Here is a 16,264-nt window from a genome sequence, read left to right as displayed (position 1 = left end):
CAAACACCAAACACTATACACTAAACACCAAACTCCAAACACTAAACACCAAACTCCAAACACTAAACACCAAACACTATACACTAAACACCAAACTCCAAACACTAAACACCAAACACTAAACACATTACACATTACACATTACATAATACACTATACACTATACACCAAACACAAAACACAAAACACTATACACTATACACTAAACACCAAACACTAAACACATTACATAATACACTATACATCAAACAATTAATTAATTTATTTATTTATTAAACAAACTTCTTACACATACACATACACACACACACACACACACATTCCATTAAAACAGATGGCAATACAATGTTCAAAATGAATAGTTTTGAAATTGTGCCAAATTTATATTTAATACAATTACTGCACAGACATCATGAGTGTGTGTGTGTGTGTGTGTGTGTGTGTGAATAAATGCTGCTGATTTAAAAATGCAGACTCAGAGTTTAGGTGTGTTTATCACTAACTAATGCCTCCACTGATAAACTGAACACCACACCAGCACCATCAGACCTCCACACCTTTATTACAGGTATATCTCTTAAATAGTAAAAGAGAACATGTGTGTGTGTGTGTGTGTGTATATGAGTGTGTGTGTGTATGTATGTGTATGAGTATATGTGTGAGTGTGTGTATGTATGGATGTGTATATGTGAGAGTGTGTGTTGTGTGTGCGCGTGTGTGTGTGTTGCTAAGGGTCTTCACACAGTTGTAAACTCATGATGTAGGATTATCTTGCTGAGCTGACGTTATCTCACTCACTCAGATGGAGCTACAGATAACAGGGTATAACAACAAGTGCTGAAGGTCACTATTAATGGAGTAGCACTCGTTGGAGAACACACTCCGTCATCTTCAGTCTCTCTCCCACACACACATACAGACACACACGGTGTTTTCTCAGACCACGGTTCTCCAAAGTGCAGGAATGAAGCTAAAGCTGCCGAACCCAGGTCTGGAGGAGCGAATCCCCTCCCACACTGAGTTGGAGGAGATGGAGAAGGTTGAGGCTGGAGACCGTCCTCAGTGGGACAATAAAGCTCAGTACATGCTGACCTGTGTGGGGTTCTGTGTGGGACTGGGGAACGTCTGGAGGTTCCCCTACCTGTGTCAGAGCCATGGTGGAGGTAAGACCTATCATCTCTGGGTTCTCTGTGAGGGGTTGGGAAAAACATCATGCTGGATAAAATTCCTGACATGGTGGTGATTTTAATGAGTCTCGGGTTCCTCAGTGGTTCTTGACTAGTTACAGATTGTAGGTGAGTGTGGAACTATGCCGTGGTTGAAGTTTACTGGTGATATAAAGTTTCAGGTTCCACAGTGTGTGTGTTTATAGGTAATGGTTCCTGGAAGAACCCTGTCCTAAAGGGAATCCCTCTGTTCCAAGGTTCTACTTGGTTCTCCAGAATTTTATTCTATAGTGCCTTTTCTTTCTAACTTTATGAACAATCTTTATGAAAGTTTTTTGAACACTTTAATGGTTCCTAACATCAGAACCAAGAGCAGCATCAATCAGCTGGATGAGAATTATAGAGAATAACAGTTAAATAATGAGGTGCTAGTGATCAAACATGTCCTGTGGTCTCTGGGTTCCTATGGGTTCAGGAGAAGGTCTAGTCTCTCACCTTAGAGAACCAAAAACAAGTGATAAAGAGCATAGTAAAGTTCCATTCCACTATATACAGCTGTGTAGTAAGGACAGTGTTTATAATTCCACTCTCTGTGTTTATAATGATTTATAATCCCACTCTGTGTTTTTTGATGATTTATAATCCCACTCTCAGTGTTTATAATGATTTATAATCCCACTCTCAGTGTTTATAATGATTTATAATCCCACTCTCAGTGTTTATAATGATTTATAATCCCACTCTCAGTGTTTATAATGATTTATAATCCCACTCTCAGTGTTTATAATGATTAATAATCCCACTCTCAGTGTTTATAATGATTAATAATCCCACTCTCAGTGTTTATAATGATTTATAATCTCACTCTCAGTGTTTATAATGATTTATAATCCCACTCTCAGTGTTTATAATGATCTATAATCCCACTCTCAGTGTTTATAATGATTTATAATCTCACTCTCAGTGTTTATAATGATCTATAATCCCACTCTCAGTGTTTATAATGATTTATAATCCCACTCTCAGTGTTTATAATGATTTATAATCCCACTCTCAGTGTTTATAATGATTTATAATCCCACTCTCAGTGTTTATAATGATTTATAATCCCACTCTCAGTGTTTATAATGATTTATAATCCCACTCTCAGTGTTTATAATGATTTATAATCCCACTCTCAGTGTTTATAATGATTTATAATCCCACTCTCAGTGTTTATAATGATTTATAATCCCACTCTCAGTGTTTATAATGATTTATAATCCCACTCTCAGTGTTTATAATGATTTATAATCCCACTCTCAGTGTTTATAATGATTTATAATCCCACTCTCAGTGTTTATAATGATCTATAATCCCACTCTCAGTGTTTATAATGATTTATAATCCCACTCTCAGTGTGTATAATGATTTATAATCCCACTCTCAGTGTTTATAATGATTTATAATCCCACTCTCAGTGTTTATAATGATTTATAATCCCACTCTCAGTGTTTATAATGATTTATAATCCCACTCTCAGTGTTTATAATGATTTATAATCCCACTCTCAGTGTTTATAATGATTTATAATCCCACTCTCAGTGTTTATAATGATTTATAATCCCACTCTCAGTGTTTATAATGATTTATAATCCCACTCTCAGTGTGTATAATGATTTATAATCCCACTCTCAGTGTTTATAATGATTTATAATCCCACTCTGAATTAGGTGGGTCTGAATTAGAACCTTAAACACACCGGTCCAGTCCTGTGGGCTGTGTCTCTGATAAACACATCATGAATGATGTTCATGTAAAAGTTCTAATATGAGCAGGGAACTGAAGAAACCACATGGACCATAGGTTCTTCTGAGGATTCGTTTATGCCACTTGTTTGGGTTAAAACTAATTTACACAAAATTGAGAATAATAAAAAAAACAGCTCACTTGATGTGTAACAAATACAAGCACAGAACACACCATCATTACAGAGCCACATCACTTCACCTGCATCAGCTCTGAGGTTATAAATTAACTCCTGCGTAAATGCCAGGGTCATGCTGCGGGGTTTATAGTGTAGATAAGTTACTAGATAAATGCTGATGCTGATGTTTCGCAGCGTATGAGGCGATGTTTCAGATGATAGATCGAAACACTTCAGCTCTGTTAGTGGTTATTTTTTAATATTGTGTCTGAGGAGGTCAGTAGAAAGATGAAAGTGATCATTAATAGGAAGAGCATCTGATTTTAGCTGGTGAGCTTCATTTTTTTTATGGCTCAGTGATCATGAGATAAGTTTTCATCATCATAGCGAGGCCATGCTACCAGATGTGCTGAATACTGCATCTATAATAGTATTATTAGGGCCCAAGCACCGAAGGAGCAAGGCCAGAGGCCAGAGACCTTGCACTGTAGGTGCGGAAGTACTATTATTTTCGTTAGAATTTATGTTTTATTTATTTATTTATTTTTATTTTTTTTATCAACCTTTTGGGGCATTTTGGACCCCTTAACATGCACAAAAACTCTTGAAAATCAGCAGACATGTTGGAATCTGCGGCCATTAGGACATCACTGTGGCTCGGCCCTGGGCGTGGCACACATCTGTTACAGCGCCCCCTGGAAAAGCTTGCTGCATAGCTGATACACACTTGCACGTATCCATGTACAACTTGGTACAGACTTAGATCTCATTGAACTGAACAACTTTCACTCTGCATGTCATTAAGGCTAATCCACAGGAAGTGAGTTATTTTGAGTTGTTTGCAAAACGAACCCAATGGAATTTGAAATACTCCTCCTAGGGAATTGATACAACCGCCACCAAACCCAGGCTAATATGATCTCAAGACATTGATACAACCGCCACCAAACCCAGGCTAATATGATCTCAAGACATTATTATAACCGCCACCAAACCCAGGCTAATATGATCTCAAGACATTATTATAACCGCCACCAAACCCAGGCTAATATGATCTCAAGACATTATTATAACCGCCACCAAACCCAGGCTAATATGATCTCAAGACATTATTATAACCGCCACCAAACCCAGGCTAATATGATCTCAAGACATTATTATAACCGCCACCAAACCCAGGCTAATATGATCTCAAGACATTATTATAACCGCCACCAAACCCAGGCTAATATGATCTCAAGACACTGATACAACCGCCACCAAACCCAGGCTAATATGATCTCAAGACATTATTATAACCGCCACCAAACCCAGGCTAATATGATCTCAAGACACTGATACAACCGCCACCAAACCCAGGCTAATATGATCTCAAGACACTGATACAACCGCCACCAAACCCAGGCTAATATGATCTCAAGACATTATTATAACCGCCACCAAACCCAGGCTAATATGATCTCAAGACATTGATACAACCGCCACCAAACCCAGGCTAATATGATCTCAAGACATTATTATAACCGCCACCAAACCCAGGCTAATATGATCTCAAGACACTGATACAACCGCCACCAAACCCAGGCTAATATGATCTCAAGACACTGATACAACCGCCACCAAACCCAGGCTAATATGATCTCAAGACATTATTATAACCGCCACCAAACCCAGGCTAATATGATCTCAAGACATTATTATAACCGCCACCAAACCCAGGCTAATATGATCTCAAGACATTATTATAACCGCCACCAAACCCAGGCTAATATGATCTCAAGACATTATTATAACCGCCACCAAACCCAGGCTAATATGATCTCAAGACATTATTATAACCGCCACCAAACCCAGGCTAATATGATCTCAAGACATTATTATAACCGCCACCAAACCCAGGCTAATATGATCTCAAGACTTTATTATAACCGCCACCAAACCCAGGCTAATATGATCTCAAGACATTGATACAACCGCCACCAAACCCAGGCTAATATGATCTCAAGACTTTATTATAACCGCCACCAAACCCAGGCTAATATGATCTCAAGACATTATTATAACCGCCACCAAACCCAGGCTAATATGATCTCAAGACTTTATTATAACCGCCACCAAACCCAGACTAATATGATCTCAAGACATTATTATAACCGCCACCAAACCCAGGCTAATATGATCTCAAGACATTATTATAACCGCCACCAAACCCAGGCTAATATGATCTCAAGACATTATTATAACCGCCACCAAACCCAGGCTAATATGATCTCAAGACATTATTATAACCGCCACCAAACCCAGGCTAATATGATCTCAAGACATTATTATAACCGCCACCAAACCCAGGCTAATATGATCTCAAGACTTTATTATAACCGCCACCAAACCCAGGCTAATATGATCTCGACACTGATAATGTAAGTCGATGAGGGATTTTTGATCTCAAACGGTTCAGCCGTGAGAAGCCCTTAAACTTTTGGTGAATAAAAGGAAACAGGAAGTGGCTAATAACTTCTGTGTACATTGTTTGATGTACATCAAACCTCAACTTTATGTTAAGAGAAGAAAGCTGATCACACGGACATGACTACTGTGAGTGTCAGTCATAGTGCCACCTACTGGCAGCAGGAAGTGTGTCACTTTTAGAAATCTCTAATGTTTTCCCTTTCTTTCACCTGATTTGGTTGAGAATCAGTGAGAATAATGTCAGGACATGGCTGATGTCAAACTATGAAGGAATTTGTGATATTTTGAATGATGTTGCTATGGTGAGGACATAATAGAAAAAAATTAATGTTCTTATATCTTAACAGTGGAAAGGCCTAATGTTTCAAAATTTTTTACATAGAAAGAACACCTGGTTGTGAGTGATTCTGCTTAGTTTCATGATTTTGTGACGCTCAAACGGCTCACAACAAATTTTTACATTCATCAGTCCACTGACTGGACATGGTTTTGGCCTGACTCCTGCAGTACTAGACTCTGTCCACTAGAGGCTCTTTCCCCTTTATTTTAATTTCTTTACAATATGGCTTCATTTTCACAATTCATATATACAGAGTCAAGCAAAAATGTATATACACTTCAGGAGAAGAAAAATAGTATGATGTAAATTATATTAGTATAATTATAATAATATTATCATAATATTATCATAATATCATCATATATATATCAATCTATAACATATAGCAATAAATTTAGTAATACAATATTTATACAAATTTTTCTTTTCCTGAAATGTGTATACATTTTTCTGGGTGACTAATATAGTTTAGAGGGAGAGTCATTGTCCCTTTGGACATCACTGGACATTGCTATGATCTGTTTCATTACACCCAAACTGTCACTTTTGTCCTTATATAGTTTAGACGGAGAGGCAGTTTTCTTTTTGCCATCACTGGACATTGCTGTGATCACTTTCATTAGACCCAAATTGTCACTCTTGTCATTTTGATATTTCCTATTTTAATGCATGTACCCACTGTGCTCACTGTGTCTGGTGCGCCTGAGCAGCGATGGCACCGTGTAGTGATGGCCCATAGTGCGAGGGCTCGTCATTGCTGCTTGCAGCTATATTTATTATTATACTCATCATTATCATCATAATGTTGGTTTATTGTTACTCTTTCACTGTGCAACACTCTGATAAAAGACTTGTTCAGTTGAGGAGTTAGAGGTCATTGACCTTTTGTGCACAACTTCCACTGACCAATCAAAAGATCAGGATTTAGCAGATCACGTAGAGATTAACATTTACATTTCTGGTATTTAGTAGATGCTCTTATCCAGAGCGACATACAGAAAAAGTCTCTATCAATGAATATATTACACCTAAACAGGTAGGTCTTCACCTGTTTGAAGACGGTCAGTGACTCGGCTTTTCCCGGACATCTAGGGAAAATTCATTCCACCACCTCAGTGCCAGAAAAGAGAAGAGTCTAGTTGTAGACCTACCTTTTACCCTGAGAGATGGTGGGACCAGTCGAGCAGTTCTAGTGGATCTGAGGGAGTGAGGTGCAATGCGAGGAGTAATTAGAGCTTTAAATAAGAGAGATAAAACTCTTGTACAGTTGTTTAGTGGTCATTAGGTTGACCCCTGTTCCTTCATATACAGAAAAACTGTTCTATTTTACCCATAAACCCTTTCCTGACCTCTTGCTATTTAACGTCATCAAATGATACTGTTCTCTTGCACAAGCCGTTCATGGTCCTGGACCTGGTGAGGTTGGTGAACAGTTGGAACTGGAACGCACAGCTTTTTTTATATCCTCTTTTAGACATTCTAATACTGCAAACACTCAGACATTTAGGACTAAACCCAAAATCAAGAACACCACCATGTTCCTTCTGTGTGTGCAGGAGCCTTCATGATTCCATTCCTCCTGCTGCTGGTCCTGGAGGGAATTCCTCTCCTACATCTGGAGTTTGCCATCGGACAGAGACTGAGGAAGGGAAGCGTCGGAGTTTGGAGGTCCATCAACCCGTATTTATCTGGAGTGGGTGAGTGGACTGGGACACAGCTGAGTAATCTGGATGTCTGAACAGAAATAAAGGCTGTAGACTGGAGAGATAACATGCTGATCCTTGTGAATATTGGTTGTGAGATTTACACCTCATCTGCTCAGCTTCATACTCAGTTTGAATTAGCAAAACATGCAAAAAGCTAGTTCTGTACACTCACCACAGGGCCCAGATCTTCGCTCTTTATTTTTCTTGGTCAGGTTTCTCTACACATTTAATGATAATGAGAGGTTGCATGTGGCAGGAGTTTTTTCCATTTTTTTTTTTTTATAAATGGAAGCTAACTGCAAGCGGAAACTAAAGTTATAAAGTTGAAAATAAAGAAAAAAACCTCCTGTCTGTTTGTCATAGATTAGAATTGCAGTGTAACAAATGCAAAAAATTACATCGTCATCATAATACCAGAAAAACATTTGTGTATAAAATTACAAAGATCAAGGGACTGAGAGATTAGCATCACTTTACAGAATACAAAGCAGCATTACTTCAGTTTACAATCTTATGATCTGTTCCTCGATCTTTACACCAATCAGAAATCTGGAATACTTGACAAAATATATTACAAAAATATGAAAAATATTTGAGAGAAAAGGTTTGCTGTCCTCCAATTCTTTAGCCGCAGCAACACTAACTTGTGCCGAAGGCATTTCAACTAACTCTTCTCTCTCCACAGGTATTGCATCCATGCTCGTGTCCTGTATGGTTGGAATGTACTACAACACCATCATAGCCTGGGTCATGTGGTACTTCTTCAACTCCTTCCAGGATCCTCTGCCATGGAGTCAGTGTCCCATCAATGAAAACAGAACAGGTGCTGTAAGGATTTTACTTTATTATTGTTAAACTCTAGAAACCTAGAAACTATGCAGCATGGTGTATTAGCAGGACCAATACCTGGGGCATGTCCTAGTTATGCTCTTGGTCTTTGATGCCATGTCTGTGACTCTGGGGGAGATTTATTTATGCCGCTGTGTTCATCTGATAGTAAGTGGTAGAGAGAAAACAGCAAATCTCTCCATCTCCCCCTACAGACGTTGTGTCAGAATGCGGCCGCAGTTCCTCTGTGGATTATTTCTGGTACAGAGAAACTCTGAACATCTCGACTAACATCGCAGACTCGGGCGGGTTGCAGTGGTGGATGGTTCTGTGTCTGATTGCAGCATGGACGGTTCTCTGGGTCTGCTGCATCCGAGGCATTGAAACCACCGGAAAGGTACGCCAAATTTTATTGTCTTTTCATCCGAAGATAATGTGAGTTTACACTGTGAATCATTTCCTATCTGCCGTGACTCTGAAGACATCAGGGACGATAAACAAGGCGTGTCACGGGTCAACGTCCATGTTTGTTTTATGACCAGTCAGTAATTTTATGTGCTTTTTATCTTTCAGAGCCATAAAACCTGACATGTAGGAAACCCTCATTCATCTCATCATCCAAGTTCAGTCACAAGATCCAAAGTTAATCATGGCTCATGTCAGGGTTTAACCACCAGACTTATTCAGGAATCTCTAAACACACTTCTTTCGTTGGCTTCTTGTCTTTTCTAGGCGGTCTACATCACATCCACTCTGCCATATGTCGTCCTCACCATCTTCCTGATACGAGGTCTGACTCTCAAAGGCTCTGTGGATGGGATCAAGTACCTCTTCACTCCAGACGTGAGCGCTCTGATTCCTAACACCCCAACCTTCAGCTCTGTGATGTTCCCTAAAAGAACATGTCTTATTTCCAGTCAGTAGTCAGAGCAGACAGGTCTCTCGGGTCAGACTTCAGATCAGATTACAGACTAAACAAACCTTTTACAGGAAGTCAAGCTTCAAAAATGTACATTCCAGCAATTAAGCTGTGTTAGTAAAATCTAAAGCATTCAGCAGAAAGAATCTCAGGTCAATAATGAACAGACTGGACTGAAACCTTCGAATAAAGAATGATCCTTTAACTGGACTTAAATCATCTTGACCACAATAAGGCTTATAAGGCTAGCATTAAAGCTAACATAACACATCATAAATGTTAGAAGTCATGCTGAAAGTTTCCAACCTTCAACTTCCCTTTAATTCCCTTTAATTACCATTTTCAAAGTTGGAATTTAATGAAAGCTCAGATTTTTCCAAATGCTTATGTAATGGAGGCCAGTGGTAGGTGCTGTGCAGGTAAACCTCACTCCCCTGATCTCAAGAGGCAATCTCAAACCCGGGTGGTTTCACTTACATTGCAATAATGTTGAAATTAAACAACTTGCATCCTACATCCACACAATTCAGAGAGAGAGAGAGAGAGAGAGAGAGAGAAGAGAGACAGTGGGAAATAAAGAGAGAAAGAGGAGAGGGAAAGAGAGAGAAAGGGATGAGAGAGAGAGAGAGAGAGCGAGAGCGAGAGAGAGACCACAAACAGTTGAAGTGGTATAAAATAAAAAGCAGAAGGTTCTTCCTTCCTGCACACATTTTTGACTCTAATAATCCATCATCTCTTTGTATTAACATCACCAGCAGGTCCACAAGATTATTCCATTAGTTTCATTAAGAATTTATTATAGGGATTTATTATAGGGAACATTTGTATTTAAACCTGTAGACTTTACTGAAGCTGTTTGGTTTTGTGTAGTTAAATGAGTTGGCGAATCCGACCACGTGGCTGGACGCTGGAGCTCAAGTCTTCTACTCTTTCTCTCTGGCCTTCGGTGGACTGATCTCCTTCTCCAGCTACAACTCTGTCCAGTGAGTAAAACTTTTAAGAAGAAAACATCACACTTATTTTTGTGTTAAACTCACATGTATAAACTGTGTTTTTAGTAACAACTGTGAACAGGATGCTGTTATCATCTCCATCATCAACGGCCTCACATCAGTTTACTCCGCTATCGTCATCTACTCCATCATCGGCTTCCGAGCCACGGAGAAGTTCGATGACTGTCTCAGTGGGTACGTAATTATATCCTCTCCTGCTTTACAATGTGGTTCTCAAGCCCCACATCCTGGAGGTGCAGTGGGAATATGTTCTTCCTTTGAGGAACCTTCAAAACATGTAAATATCAGTAGTTCCACCAAAACAAACCTGGCTGTTCCTCTGTCTGTGGTGGTTCACAGGAACATCATGGCCTTGCTGAATGCGTTCGACCTTCCCATTGGAAACATAACTGAGAGTAACTACAAGGAAGCCCTGCATCAGCTGAACAGCTCAGCACCATCAGTAATACAGGAGCTCAATTTGAAGACTTGTGATTTGCAGGATCTCCTCAGTCAGGTAAGACTTCATCACTCATTGGGTTCCATCTGGGTTCCTTAAGACCTCAGGTTTCTTAGTGTTCATATGGCAGCTGGGTGAACCCCCGGGCCTGGAAACTCCCACTTCACCAACTATTTATTACTAACCTACAGGAGCAGAAAACTCAAACACGATGACCAATAGGAAACCATGCGTGTGTGTTAGTGTGTGTAAGAATGTGTGTAAATGTTTGTAAGAGTGTGAGTGTGTTTAAGAGTCTGTGTAAGGATGTGTGTAAGAGTGTGAAAGAATGTATGAGTGTATGTAAATGTGTGTAAGAGTGTGTATAAGAGTGTTTGAGTGTGTGTAAAAGTCAAGTCAAGTCAAGAAGCTTTTATTGTCATTTTAACCACATATAGCTGATGCAGTACACAGTGAAATGAAACAACGTTTCTCCAGGACCTGGTGCTACATAAATGTACAACATATAAGTTAAACACAAAAACAACAACACAGAGCTAGGACAGGAGTTTGTCCAACTGAGGCTGCATACATCTCAAAGTGCATTGACGATGTCACACACAGGAAAACAGTCACTATTCAGGCTAACTAGAAACCATGGCTAAGAGGAGAAGTGTACAAGCTTCTGAGGGCACAGGCTGCAGCCTTTAGAGCCAGGGACACTGCAGGCCTACCAACAGGAAGAGCCAACTTGTCCCGGGGAATCAGGGAAGTGAAACAACAATACAGCAATAAAATATCTGAACATTTCAGCAGCCTCATCACCACCAACAACAAGGCAAGCTGACTAGTCCAGTGGTGTAACAACAACAATCTCTTCCTCAACATGGGAAAAGTCAAAGAAATTGTCATTCAGAAGAGGACCGCACCCCCCTCTAACCATCAACAGTGCTGCAGTGGAGAGGGTGAACAGCACCAGGTTCCTAGGGGTGCATATCTCTGAGGACCTCTCCTGGACGACAAACACCACATCGCTGGCCAAGAAAGCTCAGTCTATTTTCAACTTTCAAACTGAGGACAGCATGAGTCCCACCTCCTATTATGTGCTCCTTCTACCGGGGCACCATTGAGAGCATTCTCACCAGCTGCATCACTGTGTGCTATGGAGGTTGCACTGCCTCCTGTCAAAAAACTCAGTGGATCATCGGTGTCTCTCTGCCCTCCCTTGTGGACATCTTCCACTCCTGCCTCACTAGCAGAGCCACCAGCATCGCAGCAGATGGTTCAAACCCGTCAAACCTCCACTTTCAATTCAGTTCAATTTATTTATTTTGTATAGCACCTTTTACAATGAACATTGTCTCAAAGCAGCTTTACAAAAGAAGAAAAACAGAGAAAGGGGAAGATAAAAAATAAATAAAAATCAAATTAAATTAAATAAATAAATAAAAATAACTAAGTAACTAGAAATAAGAGTAAATCATTAAATTTAATAATTAAACTATTTTATCCCTAATGAGAAGCCTGTGGTGATGGTGGCAAGGAAAAACTCCCTGGGATGGAAAAGGAAGAAACCTTGAGAGGAACCAGGCTCAGAAGGGAACCCATCCTCATTTGGGTGACACTAAACAGTAAATAATGTAACTGTAGCTGATTAATGTCCTTTCTACAACAGAAATCAATGACCCATGAGGAACTATTAGGTCAGTGTAGTTTCTAAGGTCATTATAGACACTAGTTCTTTGCTGTCACGAGCTGACAGATGAAATGGCAGATCTGTGATGGTGTGAAAGTCCCCAAGTGTCTCTGTCCATGGCTGTCTCCTGGTCCACACAGATCCATCCACATCATCAGTGGGCACCATCAAGTGACGAGACTCTGACCAGGGGTAGGGCAGTGGTCACACTGGAAACTGGCGAACACTGGGAGCTCAGGAGTGGGGTGTATAGCTCCACAGAGAAAGACAGAGAGAGAAAGAGAAAGATATTAAGTATGATTCTGATCATGTGATGTTTAAGGACAATGTAGATTATGTGTAAAGTGCAGGCAGGGACTCCGGCAAGACTAGCTATGACATCATAACTAAAAGGGAGAGCCAGAAGGTGACAGACATGAAGGCTTCCCAGGACATAAAGCATCCAACCACTTCACAGTCAGCAAACCTGAGCGACTTGTGAGGGTGGTAAGATGACAGCAGCCAAACATCCCAGTACACCAAACACTCTATGACCATGAACCTTCCAGATCTGCTCCTTTACCTAAGAACTATATATTAAAGCTTGACTAAACAAATGTATCTTCAGCCTGGACTTAAACATTGAGACTGTGTCTGAATCCCGAACACTAATTGGAAGGCTGTTCCATAACTTTGGGGCTTTGAAAGAGAAAGCTCTGCCCCCACCATAGCCTTTGCTACTTGAGGTACTACCAAATAACCTGCACCCTTTGATCGGAGTAGGCGTGGCGGATCATAAAAGACTAAAAGATCACTCAGGTACTGCGGCGCGAGACAATTTAGTGCTTTATAGGCCAGTAACAGGATTTTATAATCAATGCGAAATTTGACTGGGAGCCAATGTAGTGTGGATAAAATAGGAGTGATGTGTCCATATCTTCTGGTTCTAGTTAGGACTCTAGCTGCTGCATTCTGGACTAACTGGAGCTTGTTTATGTTCCTATTAGAACATCCAGACAGTAAGACATTACAATAATCCAACCTAGAGGTAACAAAAGCATGAACTAGTGTCTCTGCATCATGAAGTGACATCATATTTCTTATCTTAGCAATATTTATGAGATAATATACAAACTGATATTGGTCAGTCAGATAAGACCTGAGCCAAGAGAGGGCTGATCCCTTAACACCAACAACTATCAAAAAGCCTATCACTTCAGGGAGAATGTACCACTCCATGAGACTATCTAATAGCTTCATCCATCAGGCTGATGCTGATGGTCAGGATGCTGAACTCTGTCCATTATCTCAGATAAGAGCATGTGTGAGGGGTGTGTAAGAGTGTGTGTGAGGGGTGTGTGGGGTGTGTAAGAGTGTGTGTGAGGGGTGTGTGGGGTGTGTAAGAGTGTGTGTGAGGGGTGTGTGGGATCATCCACAATGCTGTTGGCTTTGCGGCTGCAGCGTGTGGAGTAAATGTCTGTGATAGAGGGAAGAGAGATTGATGATCTTCTCAGCTGTCCTCACTATCCCCTGAAGGGTCTTGTGATCCGAGACAGTGCAGTTCCCAAACCAGGCAGTGATGCAGCTGCTCAGGATGCTCTCCATGGTCCCTCTGTAGAACACAGTCAGGATGGGGGAGGGAGATGGGCTTTCCTCAGCCTCCTCAGGAAGTAGAGGCGCTGCTGGGCTTTCTTGGTGTTGGAGCTGGTGTTGAGTGACCAGATGAAGTTCTCTGCCAGATGAACACCAAGGAATTTGGTGCTCTTGATGATCTCCACAGATGATCCATCACAGAACAGCAGAGAATGGTCACTCTGTGCTCTCCTGAAGTCAACAACCATCTCTTTAGTCTTGTCAATGTTCAGAGACAGGTTGTTGGCTTCACACCAGGCTATTAGTTGTTGCACCTCCTCTCTCTATGTTGACGCGCTGTTCTTGCTGATGAGACCCACCAACGGTCGTGTCATTGGCTAACTTGATGATGTCGTTGGATCTGTGCATTGCTGCACAGTCATGAGTCAGCAAAGTGAACAGCAGTGGACTGAGCTCGCAGCCCTGAGGAGCTCCAGTGTTCAGTGTGGTGGTGCTGGAAATGCTGTTCCCAATCTGGACTGACTGAGGTCTTCAAGTCAGAAAATCCAGGATCCAGTTGCAGAGAGAAGTGTTCAGGCCCAGCAGGCTCAGCTTCTCAATCAGGTGCTGAGGGATGATTGTGTTGAATGCTGAACTGAAGTCTATGAACAGCATTCGTACGTATGAGTCCTTACAGTCCAGTGTGGGTGGTAGCTGTGTCTTGATATGCCTCATGATGAGCCTCTTGAAGCATTTCATGTGTGAGTGCGATGGGATGATACTCATTGAGGAAACCATAGACTTCTTTTGCACAGGGATGATGGTCGTAGTCTTGAGGCACATTGGGACGACGCAGCTGCTCAGGGAGATGTTGAAGATGTCAGTGAAGACAACTGCTAGCTGCTCTGCACACTCCCTGAGAACTCTGCCAGGAATGTTGTCTGGTCCAGCAGATTTTCATGGGTTTACTCTGCATAGAGTTCTCTTCAAGTCAGCTGTGGAAAGACAGAGCATCTGGTCGTTAGGAGGAGGGATGGTCTTCCTCGCTGTTGCATTGTTCTGTGTCTCGAACTGTGCGTAGAAGTCGTTCAGCACATCTGGGAGGGAGGCGTTGCTGTCACAGGCAGGTGATGTTGTCCTGTAGTTCGTGAAGCCTGAATGCCCTGCCACATGCGCTGGGAGTCTCCGCTGTCCTGGAAGTGGCCGTGGATTCTCTGGGCGTGTGCACACTTCGCCTCTCTGATGGCTTGGGACAGTTTGGCCCTTGCTGTTTTTAAGGCCGCCTTGAAGGTGGAGTCTGAAGGTGGAGTCAGGAGAGTGCACACTTTTGCAGTCAACCATGGCTTCTAGGTAAGAGCGTGTGGTAATGGTCTTGGAAACAGTCACATCATGCTGTGTACTCCTCCCAGTTGATAGAGTCACTATTGGTTGCAGCCTCCCTGAACATGTCCCAGTCAGTGCACTCAAAACAGTCCTGAAGAGCAGAGATGGCTCCTGCTGGCCAGGTTTTAACCTGTTTCAGAACCGGTTTAGAGCGTCGATACTGGGAATGTTTGTGTAAACAAGATCCAGCGTGTTCGTCCCTCTCGTCGCAAAGTCCACATGTTGATGGAATTTAGGGAGTACTGTTCTGAGATCTGCATGATTGAAATCTCCGGCGATGATAAACAGTCCATCAGGGTGAGCATTCTGCAGGTCCTTATAGCCCCATAGAGTTCACATAGAGCCTCCTTAGCATTAGCGCCGGGGGGAATGTACACTCTGAAAATGAAAGCGGTGGTGAATTCACATGGTAAATAAAATGGCTTGCATCTAACAGTTACAAACTCCACTAGTGATGAACAGTAAGAGTCCTTGCACCATTCTGTGTTGAGTCTTACCGCACAGAGCTGCATTCCTGTCGGCACAAAATGTGGTGAGCCCTGCTAGATGAATGGCGGCGTCCGGAACTGGTTTATTGTCCAGTGAGCAGACGATGGACAAAATGATGGACGGGAGAGCCGGCCGGCTAGGGTTTGTTTTTAGCCTAGCATGGACACCCGCCAGTCTTCCATGCTTCCGCTTCCTCGAACACCGCTTTCAATGTCCTCTCTCCCGGCCACCGACATTGGGCAATGCCAAGGACTGAAGGCTTGGTCTTCGCAGCTAACAGAGATCGCGAAGTTTTCCAAGTGCATCATCATGCAGGTTAGTAACTGTATGATTTCTGTATCATAGTATTATCTGGCAGTCGTATACATGAACAACACTGT

The 16,264-nt window shown here is 41.6% G+C and overlaps 1 protein-coding gene across 1 annotated transcript in view; it reads left to right on the top strand.

The window, feature by feature from the left end:
* The first annotated feature begins 745 nt into the window (after window positions 1-745).
* LOC131364384 (sodium-dependent neutral amino acid transporter B(0)AT1-like) overlaps window positions 746-16,264 on the top strand; it is a 35,736-nt gene continuing 20,217 nt past the window's right edge. Inside the window, exons 1-8 of the mRNA XM_058407527.1 lie at window positions 746-1,163; window positions 7,438-7,578; window positions 8,273-8,410; window positions 8,631-8,812; window positions 9,148-9,258; window positions 10,205-10,317; window positions 10,393-10,521; window positions 10,687-10,843. Of these exons, the coding sequence (XP_058263510.1) occupies window positions 965-1,163; window positions 7,438-7,578; window positions 8,273-8,410; window positions 8,631-8,812; window positions 9,148-9,258; window positions 10,205-10,317; window positions 10,393-10,521; window positions 10,687-10,843 (1,170 nt within the window). The 5' untranslated portion in view covers window positions 746-964. The remainder of the gene's footprint in view (window positions 1,164-7,437; window positions 7,579-8,272; window positions 8,411-8,630; window positions 8,813-9,147; window positions 9,259-10,204; window positions 10,318-10,392; window positions 10,522-10,686; window positions 10,844-16,264) is intronic.

This window comes from Hemibagrus wyckioides, linkage group LG14 (assembly GCF_019097595.1).
Source record: "Hemibagrus wyckioides isolate EC202008001 linkage group LG14, SWU_Hwy_1.0, whole genome shotgun sequence".
In the NCBI taxonomy this organism is placed as follows: domain Eukaryota; kingdom Metazoa; phylum Chordata; class Actinopteri; order Siluriformes; family Bagridae; genus Hemibagrus; species Hemibagrus wyckioides.
The sequence above is the reverse complement of the archived record's forward strand: the minus strand, read 5'-3'. Positions and strand labels throughout refer to the sequence as shown.